General features: G+C 51.1%; 1 protein-coding gene across 1 annotated transcript in view; it reads left to right on the top strand.

Moving 5' to 3' along the window:
• Window positions 1-12124, top strand: part of GRK5 (G protein-coupled receptor kinase 5) — a 246783-nt gene that overhangs the window by 189501 nt on the left and 45158 nt on the right. Inside the window, exon 4 of the mRNA XM_003255024.3 lies at window positions 897-974. Coding sequence (XP_003255072.1) covers window positions 897-974 — 78 coding nt within the window. The remainder of the gene's footprint in view (window positions 1-896; window positions 975-12124) is intronic.

Raw genomic sequence — 12124 nt, 5'->3', positions numbered from 1 at the left:
TGGTTGAGGAGAAGCCCTGCGCTTGGAGGTTCGAGTCCCAGCCCTGCCACCTCCTGCTGCACGACCCTACACAAGTCCCTTCCCGCCGTGGGCCCTCAGGATCTCCAGTCCTAAGGGGGTGGGATGGCAGCCCCTGTTCTCCTGTGTCACTGCCCTGGCTCTTTCGAGGTTCAGATAAGAACATCTTTAAAAACCTGTGTATGTTCACTTTGTAAACTGAAAAGCTGGAAAAGATCAGGCATCCACATTATTGTTTATCCTTGCAAGGTATAATAATCACAGTGGCGGTAACTATAGCAACTGTTTATTATTATTTATGATGGGCCAGGCCCCAGGCCAAGAGCTTGATCACTTCCGTCTGTATAATCACGGCATACCTAGGTGCTGGTACCATCTGCATTTTATGGAAAGGTTAAGCAAATTGTCTAAGATCACACAGCTTACAAGGTCTGAGTGACCTAAGGCAGCTTCTTGGCGGCCTTCCAGTCTGGTGGGCTGTTATTTTTCCAGTAGTTTCCTTTGATTCATCTAAGTCAGTGGTCTTCAACCCCCGCTGCCCAGGTGCCAGCCCTCATGGCCCACTGGAAAGCCTGATTTCATGGGTCTAGGGTGGGGCCTAGCATCAGTGTTTGCTCAGGGCTCCCTGCTGATTCTGATGTGCAGTCTGCGTGGAGCACCGCCATCCTAAGACCCAGCATCTGTGAGAGAGGGCAAAGTAATTTGGACTGAATATCGGGGCTCCGTGGCCAGGTCTTCTGCCCTGGTTTCCTGACCTGCAGGAGAAGGGGATTGGTCAGGTGGCCTCTAGGGGGTTTCCTCCAGGGGCTGTGAAGTTCTGTAACTGTAAGAAGCTCATGAGCAAACCTGTTACTGTTCTTTTTCTCCTTCTGTTTTAGGCAGAATATGAAGTTACTCCAGATGAAAAACTGGGAGAGAAAGGGAAGGAAATTATGACCAAGTACCTCACCCCAAAGGTAAGGAGTCTTCCAAACCCCACAGCAGGTGGCACAGGAGGCCTTTTCCAAAAACAGGAGCCCCTAAGTCTGTGCCAGGCCACGTGGGGATCTGTTAAGTGCTGGGCTGGTAGCTGTTGTTGACCTCCTGAGATCACAGTTCTCATCCTCCCCCAGAGAGTGCCCAAGCCTGCCAGGGCCAAGATGGGGATGGTCTAGGCCAGGCCTGGAGTAGGGGCGGGATGCCTGCTTCTTGGGGCCCAGCCCCTTCAAGGGTCACCATGCTGCCGTGTGCCCACACCCAACCATTTGTGGTAGGGCAGATGGAGGCCTGGCCAAGGTCAGGAGGAGAAGTGCCCAGAAGGAAGGGCTTAGCAGGGCGGTTCTGAGAGGTCAGCGTGGAGGGGAAGTGTTGGGGGTTGAATGGGAGGGAAGGAGGGTGCCCAACTACATCAAAGAATGAAGAGAATTCTGAAACATATTCTGGAGTATTCTGAAGGGTCAGGGGCCACCCCAACCCCACCTCGGGGCCACCCACTGGATGGTTGAAGCATCGGGGTACCATTGTCCTCAGGGTCCAGCAGCCTCGGTTCTCCAAGATCTGCTTCCTTTTAACTCACCTTCACAAAAGTGTGTTCTCAACCCATTTAGTGTTCTAGTGTCAGTGGTTCTGCCCACTTGGTCAAGCCACATTCCCTCCCTGGGCCTCTGTTTCCCTTTCTTAAAAGTAGCCTTCCTGTCAGACTCACCTCCCGGAGGTGTTGAGAGCCTGAGATGAGACCTGTGTGGGAATAGCTTTGTGTGTGTCCCATCCCCTGGGGCCAGTGGTGGCTTCACCCTGCTCAGGACCCTGTGGGCCAGCCAGCTCCCTGGAAGGGTATACCTCCTGGTTCCCATCCCAGGCTGCCAGTGGACTGAGGTCACCACAGCCTGTGGAAGGTCTTGGCCATCAGTCCCCCCAACCCCCTGCACCTCTTGCACCAAATGTAGCCCTCGTTCTTCTCCAGCATCAGCAGTTGGCGGTGGCCATTGCCCTTGCAGGGTGAGACCAGCCTCACACCCAGAAGCATTGCCCTTTGTCACGCCCCACTCTGGACAGCCTGCTGGACGGCATCCCTAATGCTCACACAGACCAGAGTCACCATCACCTTGTTGCCTCCTGTTGCTGTTTCTCTGCTTCTGCATCCACCATAATCCATGCACTTCTCTTTCCATGAACTGCAAACACCCCCAGCCCTTTTGCACTTTTCAGAAATACAGAATTTATGTTTATAAAACACTTCTAGGCATAGAATGGGGTTAGTTTGCTCTGGACAAGGTGTGGCCCTGGGTAGGCACAGCTGCCCCCACCTTGGGAGCCTTGCTATGCTCCAGATATGGGCGTGTTGCTGTCTGTGAGGTTCTCAGGTGGACACAGTCAAGGAGATGTTCTCAGCAGGGTCCCTGTTCACCCAGTCGCAGCCGATGTCGTATTGATGGGGCTCTGGCTAGATACATTTTTGATTTCCTGGCCACCACTCAAGACAGTGTGGACACTCTGGGCATAAACACGTGCCCTGAGCTTAGAGGGGTGCATGTGCCCTAGAGGGCATAATGATGACAGCTCCCTGGCTGGGCTCCTATGGTGTGCCACATGCCTCTGAGACGTCTCTGATGGTTCGCGTATCCACAAGAGGTTGCCCTGTTTACAGACAGGCCTCTGAGGCCCACAGAGCTGAATAGTGTGAGAGGCCACTCTGCTGAAGGGGTCTTCAGCTACCCTTTGCAGAGGCATCTTCCCACGGTGGCTCAGCTTGGCCCAGTCCAGCGCTTCATCTGTGCCCCCATAGGGCTGCCCACTCACATGTGTTCCCCCCAAACAATGACAACTAGAATGTATTGAGGACCCCTTGTGTCAGGCACCACTGTCTATAGTCCTTGCTGTCACTGTGGGATGCAGATTATATTGGTTCCATCTTAACTGATAAGGAAGGAGAGGCTCAGGGGAGCTGTCACATCCCACGTCACACAACTAGTGAGTGGCAGAGCTAGAGTTTGAACCCAAGTCTGGGTGATTCTAGAGCCCTGGGTGTTTCCCCTGGGTGTAGTCTCCTCACCTCCCCTTCACTCTCCTCCCACTGTCTGCGGCCTGGCTCTGATCTGCAGTGAGGATGGAGTGCTCCCTTTGCCTGACCTTGCTGGCTGGATAGGCTCTTGTGGCTTAGCCAAGAAAAGGGTACAGGCAGGCACTGGGGCAGCCACTGAGGGCTGCCACTGGGTTGCCCCGTGGCTAACCTTGTCCAGAAGCCCCTGCTGGCAGCCCCTGACCTGAGCTCTCCAGACCTCCCTAACTCTGCTCAGCCTTGCCTCCATCTCCTGGAAGGATGGGGCCCAGACACCGCCATCAGCTCAGATGGTTTTACAAGTGCCTCAGAGCCTGCCAGCTTTTTTTTCCTCAAGTTCTCTTCAATTTAAAAAATTTAAGCCACACCATATGTTACAGCCAGGGAGGCCTCCAGGGGAGGTGGTTGATCCATGCCTTGGGTCAACTGTTTTCCTACAATAAACTTTGCACTGCTTTCCCAGTTCTTCCCATAACAGCTTGCTCCAGAGCCTCATTTACTTCTCACGTGCCCCAGTGCCCCAGATGCAGCGAAGCAAGGTGCTGGCTGAGGAGCTGAGCGAGTGACTGAGGCCCCAGCACTGGCTCAGAGGACTTTGACCAACCCCAAAGCCACTGTCCTCAAGCCCAGATTGTCCTTGCCTTGGGACCCCTCCTCAGTATGTAGCTTGTGTGTCTCAGCTCTGAGCAGTGCTTTCCAAAGGGTAGACCATAGGAGAGTGGCCAGTGGAGAAGCTCTGTGAAAAAGAACCCTCCGTGGTCAATTACACGTGGGCAGCACTGTAATGCCATGTCTCCCCTGGTGGATCCACTCAGCATGTGAGCATATTCAAGGCTCTGAGAAGTCCTGCAAGAAAGAAACCTCTTTAACTGTTACCAAAGCATTTCTCAAAGTTATTGACCATAATTTTTTTTCAATTTTCCATTCTGCTGAGCACACCTTGGGCTACAGAACACATCCAAGAGCCTCACGCCCACACCTCCTTCTGCTCCAGCATCCTTTCCTGGGACCTCTCCCATGGCCTCACACTGGGCTGTGGCCACACCACTTCCTAGGCTCACCTGGATGTCCATACCCTGTGGCCTTTGTTCAGGCTGTGCCCCAGAAGGCCCTTTATGAAGGCGCTGCCCCCTACTCTGTCTTTCTCGCTTCCATATCCCTGCATGTATTGAGGACCCTTGTGTCAGGCACCACTGTCTGTAGTCACCTCCAACATCCCCAGCTGCACAGAGCCTCTTCTGCCTCTCGTCAGAGTCCATCGCCCTCACCTGGGTGGTCTCTGCACACACTGTTCCATTGTTGTGATTCTGTGCCCCATGATGGGGATTCTGAGGAGCCCACCTTCAGAGTAGGGCCAACACATAAGCAGATTAACCAAATGCCCCATGATGGGAGCAGTGGTGGAGCTGTGCTCAGGGAAGTGTGGGGTCAGGTGAGCTAGAGGAGGCTTCCACGAGGTGATGCTACTGAATCAGATCTTAAAGGATGTGGAGGAGGAAGCTGGACACAAAAGAAGGGGAAGGAGGAGCGGCCTTCATGGGTGCAGTGCAGTGGGCATTTGGGGCTATCTGGAGATACTTGTAATTGGCAGAATTGTGGGGGAGGGAAGTGCTGCTAGCATCTGATGCGTAGAGGCCATGGATGCCGTTGAACATTCTAGAGTGCACATGGCATCTTCCTACCCAGAGTTACCGGCGGGCAAAATGTCAATAGGGCTGAGGTTGAGAAACCTTGGCACAGAGGTAGGAAAGGGCACAGGGTGGGCAGTGCTGTGGGGGTGGGAATGGAGAGGGGGCCTCTCTGAGCTGTAGGCCCTGGGAAGCCATGTCGAGGCGGCAGCGGTGTGGAGCTGCCAGTGCTTTGAGTGCCACTTGTATTTTAGGACGATCCCCCGACCACATGGAGGAGTAATAAGGGGGACAAGGAAGGACTGGAGGCAAGAGGCCATCTGGGGAGCAGCCCCAGGTCCCCAAGCTGGGCCAGCAGCCTCGGGGATGGGGAGGAACAAGGGCCTTGCGAAACGGCAGAAGGAGGATGCCCTTGGGCTTTTGTCTTGAGTCTCTGGGTGTATGGAGGTGTCCCCAGGAAAGACAGAGCACAGGATGAGGGCCGTGGGAAGGTCCACCCACTCTCGGCAGAGACAGTGGCATCTGCTCTCTCTGTCCCCGCCCCAGCATGATGCTGGACACATGGTTCTCAATCAATGTGAGTTGGTTGGAATGAAACACTGAGGGGAGCTCTGGAAGCTGCCCTCCATGGGCCCGTCAGCTCTCCTGTCTCATGTCTCTGGGAAGCCACGCTTGGCGAGCTCACATCCTGAGGTGTCTGCCATCTTGTAATTGCTGGAAGCCAGGATAGAAAGCCCTGCCTAAGCAATGCCTGTGCCTGGAGCTCCGTTCTCCCTCCCCACGGAGGGCGCCCTACAAACCCTTGCCTGATGTTTTTATCTCAAGAGGCAAAGCCCACCCCGTAGACCCTGCCTCGAATCCTGCATCAGTCTCCCACACATGGCCAGTTTTGCTTTGGGGGTGTTATAGGGCACCAGCCAAGGGTGGGCTTGGAAGGGGTTGAGAGCTGTTGGAGAGCTCACAGAAGGGCAACAGAGTGATGAGAAGGAGGCAAGCTTTAGAGTCAGGTAGACCTGAGTTCAAAGCCAGATGTCACCTCTTTGGGCTGCATGGGCTTGGGAAAGTCGCTTAACCTCTCAGTGCCTCAGTTTCCTCATCTGTCATGGGTGTGGGCCGTGGTGAGAATCATAAATAAAAGCAGCAAGTACTGAGCATGGTAGCTGGGGCATCTTAAATGCCCGGCAGCAGTGCTTGTCATCTGCCTTTCCCCACCTTCTCTGTGCCTTCAAAATCAGGCTGTTGAATGAGGAAATTGTTCAGACGTCGAACTGCCAGCTGTGGAGTGCGAGAGGCCAAGGAAGGGTGCGGAGGGCCTCCAGCTGCAGAGGGCTGGACAGAGGCAGTGCGTCAGTCAGGATGATTTATACTAGCTGCCACAACAAACAAACCCCCAAATCTCAGGGGCTCCTCCCAGCAAAGGTTCATTTCTTTCTCATGCATCATCTGATTAGGTCATCAGCTCTTCTGGGTCCTTCTCCCTGGGTGACTCAGGGATCCTGGCTGCTCCTGTGGCCCCACCATCTTGAGTGTGTTGTCCCATGGTCAGTGCCACAGAGGAAGAGAGGGATGAAGGAGGCACAGAAGCTTTAAGTGCTTGACCCAGAAGCAACACTCATCACTTCCTCTCGCAGTCCATGGCCAGTGGGGAGGCTGGGAAAGGCAGAGGAGCATGTGGAATATTAGGTGAGCACACCAGTAAGGCTTCCTGTGTACATTCCCATCCCTCAAGCCCTAGGTTAAAAACATCACGTGGCAGGCTCGTCTCTGGTGCTGGTTAGACAGCCGTGAGCGTGGCATGTCTTAGCTCACAGAAGCTGACACGGAAGCGGGCCACAGTTGGATCTGAGTGGCTAATTTTTGTATTGTGATTAGAGATGGGGTTTCGCCACGTTGGTCAGTCTGGTCTCGAACTCCTGGCCTGAAGCGATCCACCCGCCTCAGCTTCTCAAAGTGCTGGGATTACAGGCATGAACCACCATGCCCAACCTGCTTCTACTTTTTGTTTCTACTTTTTTGCTCTTATGGAATAATAATGCTATGAACATGCAGGTACTAGTTTTTGTGTAGACATGTTTCATTTGGGTATATACATAGGAGTAGAATTGCTGGGTCATGTGGTAACTCTATGTTTAAACTTTGGAGGAACTGCTGGACTGTTCTTCAAAGCACTGTACCATTTTAAATTCCCACCAGCAGGGTTCCAGTTTCGCCACAACCTCATCAACACTTGTTATTTTCTGTCTTTTTTATTTTATCCATCTTAGTGGGTGTGAGGTGGTGTCTTGATGTGATTCTGATTCATACTTCCCTAATAATTAATAATGTTGAACATCCTTTCTTGTGCTTTTTGGCCACTTGTGTATCTTCTGTGGGAAATGTCTATTAATATTCTGTGTTCATTTTTGAATTGGGTTGTTTGTCTTTAATGTCGAGTCGTAAGAGTTCTTCATATGTTCAGGATATAAGTTCCTTATCAGTATATGACTTACACATATTTTCTCCCATTCTGTGGGTTGTCTTTTCACTTTCTTGGTGGTATCCTTTGAATCACAAAGGTTTTTCATTTTGATGACATTCAGCCTTCGTTTTTGTTACTTGTTTTTAAATAACTTGTTTTCATTTTGTCTTATCTGTCCTTGTAAGAAGGCGTCAGTTTTTGAAGGGAAAGAGTGTGTATGGAAACAAAGTAAAGAAATCCTAATATACATTTAGCCACATGACCCAGTCTTCCTTTGAAGAACGAGAGCCCCACTGCCTGTTGGAAAGATCAGGGCCAGGCCTGGTCCTTCATGGACATTCAGCCCCTTATCCCCTGGTTGACATGACCACATCCCCCGGGCTTTGAGCCCTTCCATTCCTAGGACTGCACGGGCCTCTTACAGACTTGCTTCTGGAACTTCCTGGCAGCTCCCCAAGATGGGTATTAGTGTACCCATTTTACAGATCACGTAACTGAGATTTGGGAAGAGAAGAGGCTGGTCCAGAATGGGGAAGCGCCTGCGTGACCTGCTTTGGCAGTGTTACTTGTAGGACATTTTGCTGCGGCTCATTTTAATTGGGCCCGTGAGCGACAGCGCTGGTCTCCATGATTGCAGTGCCCCACTCCAATTACTAAGGTCTGGCAAGGGGGTGCCAGTTTTGATGTGGCTTTGTTAGGGACTATCAGTGGATTCCAGGGGAAGCTCAAACCCAGTCCTGGTCCTGCTGAAAGGGCCTGCGTGGGTTCTTCCCGGACAAGGGGGTGGACAGGTGGGTTGGGGCAGGCTTCTGAGGAACTGGTATGGCGTCCTTCTGTGGGGTACTGGGAAGGCCGTTGTGCAGGCAGCTCTTAGAGTGCATTTCTTGCCAAAGATCTGCAGGCAGGATATTGTTCTCTGGGCCCTCCATAGATGCAGGGCTACCTCTTTGTTTCAATAAACAATGATAGGGTAAGACGGGGAAGTTGGTTCTTGTGAAGGGGGAAGTTACCCATCAGCCTGTTTCCACACAAACGAAATCTATTCGTAGTGCTTGTTGGGCTCTCTGGAAAACATCCACATTTTATAAAGTCAAGAGCTTGAATGAAAGGAAATAATAACGACTCCAAATTCCCTCCTCTGGCTCCCCACCCCCACCCAGGCACCAGCGTCAGGAAGCCAAGCAAACCCACGCAGGGCTCCTCGGCCTCTGGCACAGGCAGTCAGCTTCATCCTTGTCCCCAGGACCTCGTGCAACCCCAGTCCTGCCACTTTCCAGCTCTGCATCCTTGGAGCCTCAGTTTCCCCAACTGAGTATGGGGCTGATAAAAATGGCGCCTACCTGTGCTTGTGGCCATCAGTCATTCTCTAGCACTTGTGTGGTTTTGGCCATGTTTGCAGACTACCCTTAACAGTTACCTATACAACAATTTTCTTTAAATCAACTAATCTTTTAACTTAAAATAGATGCGTTTTAAAAGGAAACCTTGTACCAGGAACATGTCTGGGGAACCAGTATTGATTTGTCATACATAAAGGTAACTGGAAAAATTAAGATTAAATCCAAGCTAGATACTCTATTGTCTGCCTGAGGTTCTGAGCCTGAAGCCTTTGTCCTTGTGATTTTAAAGGAGATTAGTGAATGTGAGAGCCCTGATGACAAGACGGTAGCACTGCCTGCGACTTTCTACTTCATGATGGGAGGCTTGCAGGAGATCCGAAGAGAATCACTTTTTCACTGAGCGATTCAATATTATCTAATTGTGTCCTTGTACTTCCTAAGACCTCTCATCATCTTTAGAAGATGCTGGGCTAACTCTCTGCTTCCCAGCTATGATGCGTTATGGAAATGGAAATGCTGGCTTGTTTTTGGTAGAGACAGCATGACCTAGGGCAAAGAGCACTGGACTGGGAGTCAGGCTCATTCCTGATCTCCCTTCCTGGGGTCCATGGCCCTGGTCCTGCTTAGAGTCTGCCTGATCATCCAACCAATTCATGATCTCCAGGGCAACCAAGGGTGTGAAATATGGGAAGCTTAGGCAAATGGCTCCCTTCCAAGTACCTGTCCCATTCTCCGTGGGGCTTGGGGTCCCAGACACTGGACCTGGACCCAGCTCTTCATCTCTACTGAGATTGCTCGGCCCTCATTTCCCAGTCCCCGGAACAGGTCATCCTGTTGTCAATGAATCTAGTGAGCTCAGAGTCCACCTTCACTTGAGCAGAGGGTCTGGCTGGGCAGCTGCCCCTGCTGGGCCATCTACCAGCATTTCCAGCTTCCTGTCACAGCCTTGCATACAGGCTGGAGGGTGGAAGAGGATTGAAAAGAAAACTTGAGAAAGGGACTTCCAGGAGTTTTCTCAAGCAACAGTAGTGAGGGACGGGGGTTGGGCTTCTTCCTCTTCCACTTCTGGGAGCAGCAGAGAGAGGAATTCACAAATCAAGCCACATGCGTCCTGGGACAGCTAGCATTTATTGAGCTACTACTGTAGCCTAGAACTTCATATTCCGCGTTTTGCTAAGTCCTCATCACAGCCATGTAAAATAACAAGAAGTGGAGGCTCACTCAGGATGGGCACCCAGGGAAATCTCAGGGGCTGCCCAGTTCTGGGCCCCGCACGCAGTTTTATCTACAGATTCCCAGCATGCAAACAGATAAAAAGATCTGTGGTTGACCAAGCTGGAGGCTGGACTTCTCTTTTTCCTCCTTTCCGCTTCCCCTTCCCCTTCCCCTTCCCCAGGCTCTGACTTTGAGGAGAACATTTAGGGTTCTGTGGATCCCAGTTTAAACACCATGGAGCTGAGCTAAACTCCTCATTTCCTAGATAAAGAAACTGAGGTCCCGAGAGGCCCAGCTTGGAAGAGGAGACTGGAATGTTCCTTGTGGGGCTTTCTATAACTCTGTGCTAGAAACAAGGAGAGGAGGCCTCAAAAGGGATGCTTACTGACTTGGTTTTCCTGCTCCCACTGGGGATGGCCAGCAGCTGGGTTTCAATTCCTGTGAGGCGCTTTTTCTTTAAGCCAGTAAGTGTCTAAATGCTGCGACATTCGTAATGTCTGTGCAAAGCAGAGAAGTTGGCTGTTGCCGGAAGTTCTACTAGTTAAGCACTAAGTCATTAACTCTCTGGGTTTTAGTGGAGGAGGTGAGAGAAAATAACATTAATTTAGCACCTACTGTATGCTACATGCTTTATAGCTTTAGTGCATTCTATCTTCATGACTATCCTATGTAGTAGACACTATTGTCCTCGTTTTACCCAGGCAGTCGGAGTTCTTTAGCTCATAATGGTAAGACTGGAGAATTGAAAACAGGGAGGCTGGGCATGGTGGCTCATGCCTGTAATCTCAACACTTTGGGAGGCCAAGGCAGGAGGATTACTTGAGGCCAGGAGTTTGAGACCTACCTGGGCAACACAGCGAGACCCTCATCTCTACAAAGAAAAGAAAACTTGGGGGCTGGGTGTGGTGGCCCACGCCTGTAATTCCAGCACTTTGGGAGGCCGAGGCGGGCAGATCACCTGAGGTTGGGAGTTCGAGACCAGCCTGACCAACATGGAGAAACCCCATCTCTACCAAAAATATGAAATTAACCGGGCGTGGTGGTGCATGCCTGTAGTCCCAGCTACTCGGGAGGGCGAAGCAGGAGAATCACTTGAACCCGGGAGGCGGAGGTTGTGGTAAGCCCAGATTGCACCATTGCACTCCAGCCTAGGCAGCAAGAGCGAAACTCCATCTCAAAAAAAAAAAAAAAAAAATTAATTAGGTGGGTATGGTGGCGCATACCTGTAGTCCTTGCTATACAGGAAGCTGAGGTGGGAGAATCACCTGAGCTCTGGAGTTCAGGGCTGCAGTGTGAGCTATGATTGCACCACTGCTCTCTATCCTGGGTGACAGAGCGAAACCCTGTCTCAAAAAAAAAAAAAAAAAAAAAAAAAAAAGGCAGAAAATACAGATGCAAACAGATACTAGTGTGCAAATATTTACAGCAGCATTATCCCAATGGCCAAAAAATGGCAACAACCAAAGTATCCGTCAACGGATGAATGGATAAGCAAAAGTGGTCTATCTCTACAGTGCAGTGTTCAACCATATAAAGGAATGAAGCGCTAATACATGCCCCAATGTGGATGAACCTTGAAAACATTATGTGAACTGAAAGAAGCCAGACATAAAAGGCCACATATTGTGTGATTCCATTTCTATGAGGATCTAAAATAGACAAATCCATAGAGGCAGAAAGTAAGTTAGCATTTACCAGGGGGCAGGTGGGAGGGAGGGAGTAGGGAGTTGCTGCTTAACAGGTACAGTGTCTGTTTGGGATGATAAACATTTTTGGAACAAGATAGAGGTGATGGTTGCCATGATGAACCTAATGAATGCCACTGAATTGTACACTTTAAAATGGTTGAAATGGTGAAGTTTATGTTATGTCTATTTTACCACAATGAAAGAAAAAGAGCAAGAAAAGAGTGGGACGTAAGCTGGCCTGTCCAATGCTGGAGCCTGTGATCTTTCTCTTCCTCTGCGTTGTCTTCTTGAAAGTTAACCAAAGACAAAAGTTCCCACTGAATCAGCTTCCCAGGTGTAGCAGGGGGCAGGCAGTAAGGCCGGGGAATGAGCAAGCCCCGGAGGCAGTGTCGGGCTGACGTCCAGAGGCTGTGCATGCCAGCGCCCTCCGGGGCCCAGCCCAGCTCCTGGCCCCCAACCTGGGCCTTGGCTTCCACTTTGCACTGTGTCCTTAGCATCTTCTCACGTCACAGTCTCCTGCGCGGCGTATTTCATGACTGTGTAATTGTCCTTCAAATAGACACACCCCACCCCTCACCAACCTTTCCTGGAAAACAAATTGTCTTTGCCCACAGCCTGATTTCATCTTGGCGCCTCCTGACGCCCTTGAGGCTGATGTGCCTTGCTGGAGCTCCTCAGAGCGGGCCAGGGCAGGCCCATCTAGGTCCTTTTTCCTTTCTCATGACCGTCCAGGTCAGAAA

This window comes from Nomascus leucogenys, chromosome 3 (genome assembly GCF_006542625.1).
Source record: "Nomascus leucogenys isolate Asia chromosome 3, Asia_NLE_v1, whole genome shotgun sequence".
Classification (NCBI taxonomy): Eukaryota; Metazoa; Chordata; class Mammalia; order Primates; family Hylobatidae; genus Nomascus; species Nomascus leucogenys.
This window is presented reverse-complemented; position numbering and strand designations above follow the sequence as displayed.